At 43.5% G+C, this 2,357-nt stretch overlaps 1 protein-coding gene across 1 annotated transcript; it reads right to left on the reverse strand.

Annotated features, from left to right (window-relative positions):
- Positions 1 to 719: 719 nt before the first annotated feature.
- Positions 720 to 1,673, reverse strand: LOC122914240 (olfactory receptor 56A4-like). Its single transcript, XM_044260870.1, has one exon. The coding sequence runs from the start codon at positions 1,659 to 1,661 to the stop codon at positions 720 to 722; it is 942 nt and encodes a 313-aa protein (XP_044116805.1). The 5' UTR covers positions 1,662 to 1,673.
- Between the last annotated feature and the right edge of the window lie 684 nt (positions 1,674 to 2,357).

Consider the following 2,357-nt stretch of genomic DNA (forward strand, 5'->3'; position numbering starts at 1 on the left):
AAAAATCTTAGGAAGGAAGGAAGGAAAAAAAAGAGAGAGTGGGAGAGATAGAGAGAGAGAGAGGATGGACAGAAGGAAGGAAGGAAGGAAGGATGGAAAGGAGGAAGGGAAGGAAGGAGGGAGGGTGAGTAGGAGAAGATGCTCCCAAGGAAGTTGCACAAATGGAAAATCTTAATAGGGTCAATCCCTGTTAAGGATCTGAGGAGCCAGGAGATGACACATCTGCCACAGGTGCCAACAAAGAGAGTCAGAGATATTCACAATAAAGCACTCAATGCCAAAGATCAAAATTCTGATTGAATGTCCTTACTTCAGCCCAATCAACCCCTCACAACACAAAAGCCATGTCTGAAACAGGAGGCAGGAGAGTCATCTGTGTTCTTTGCAAATCGGGACAGGCAGATTTCTTTAACTATAAAGTTTGTTTCTTTGGGGCTGAACACTCCCACTCCAATCCAGCTCCACTTGGCTAAGGCTTGGCAAGACCCTCAGATAAGGAGTCAGTCAGGGCAAATTTGCAAGTGACCACAGAATCCAGGAAAGATGGTTTCCTTTGAAGCAGGAGGAAACAAGGATTCACAGAATCTTTTCATTGTTGTCTGAGATAAAAAGAATCAGAATCCATTCTGGGATTAAATAGTAAAATTTCCTTTCCAACATAAAAATAATTCCTGAATTCTACTAACATTTCCAAAGGTGGATCTGATCCATTTTACCTCTTACAACCTTCTCAGCAGCTTCTGGATTCCCTGTTTGATCTCCTTGGTTCTCACACCATAAACAATGGGGTTCAGAGCTGGGGGGATGAGGTGGTGCAGGATGTTGAGCAGGATGGGGACATCTGGGGGAATCTTCTTCCTGGCCACGTTAGTGATGACCAGAACCAGCAGGACTGTGCTGAAGAAGAGGATGAGAATAAAGTGGGAACCACATGTGCTCAGGGCCTTGGCTGCAGCACCCTCAGCTTTGATCCTTAGCACAGCTTTCAGGATGAAGGAGTAGGACAGAACAATAAGGATGAGGTCTGAGCCCAGTAGGGTCCAGCCTGCCACAAACTGGTAGAGCCGGTTGAAGGTGATGTCATCACAGGAGAGTTTGGACACAGACAGGTTAGTGCAGATACAATTCTTGATGATGTTCTCTGCACAGTATCTGAGCCGAGAAGAAAGAACTGGAACAGGAAGAAAAACGAAGCCATTCCGGGCCACAACAAATATGGTAGCTCTAACCACAAATTGGTCAGTGATGATGGATGGGTATCGTAGTGGGTGGCAGATGGCCACATAGCGGTCATAGGCCATGACCATGAATATGCAGGACTCCATGGCAAGGAAGCAATTCATGATGAACATCTGGAGGAAGCAGGCTGAAAAGCTGATGGACCTGAAATCAAACCAGAAGATGGCCAGGACCTTGGGGATGACCGTCAGGCAGAGCACAATATCCAACAGGGAGAGGAGGCTGAGCAGGTAGTACATGGGCTCATGAAGAGAGGCCTCCAGCCAGATGGTGATCAGCAGAGTGACATTGACCCCCATGGCCAGAAGGAAGAGGAGGCTGAGGGGCAGGGACAGCCAGTGCTGCCAACTCTGGTAATTAGGGAAGCAGATGAGGAGAAATTCAGAAACAGGAGCAGTGGAGTAGTTGCTGGGTGAAGCCATATAAAGTATCCTGAACAAGCTAAAAATCCAGAGTCCCTTAAAAAGTAGGACAAAAATACATCATCATATCAAGTATGTGTTCTTTTTTTCTCTTTTTTTCTTATTATATTCAGTTAGCCAGCATATAGTAAGTACATTATTAGTTTTTGATGTAGTGTTCAACAATTCATTAGCTGCATATAACACCCAGTGCTCATCACATATGTGTTCTACATGTATTAAAACTCGGGTTTTCATCAGGGCTTTTAACCCGGCTCAAGTTTTCAAATCATCATCATCATCCCATCTCAATAATTGCTAACCTTTAACTGAGAAGTTATCACGTGCTACACATTATGCTGAAAGTTTATATTCACTATCACATTTAATTTTATAAAACACTTAAGAGTAAATAATATCATTATCCTAATTTTCCAGGTAATTAAAAGGAACAGGCAGAGGAGCAAAGTAGTTCGATCAAAATTAGACAGCCAGTAAGTGGTGAAACCAGGACTATGACAAAAGAGTCTGACTAAATTCTCTGCTTTCAGCCACTATACGTTATTTAGCCTCAAGCACAATTTTAACTAAGCCCTACCTTCCTTTGGAATTTAGAAGGAATAAATTATGAGGGTTTTGTTTAGCAGAACTAAGCAGAACTGAAGTTTCCAGAAAACCCCAGCCTCTACTCCATTGACTCAAACAAGGCCTGACTTC

This window comes from Neovison vison, chromosome 7 (assembly GCF_020171115.1).
Source record: "Neovison vison isolate M4711 chromosome 7, ASM_NN_V1, whole genome shotgun sequence".
NCBI lineage: Eukaryota > Metazoa > Chordata > Mammalia > Carnivora > Mustelidae > Neogale > Neogale vison.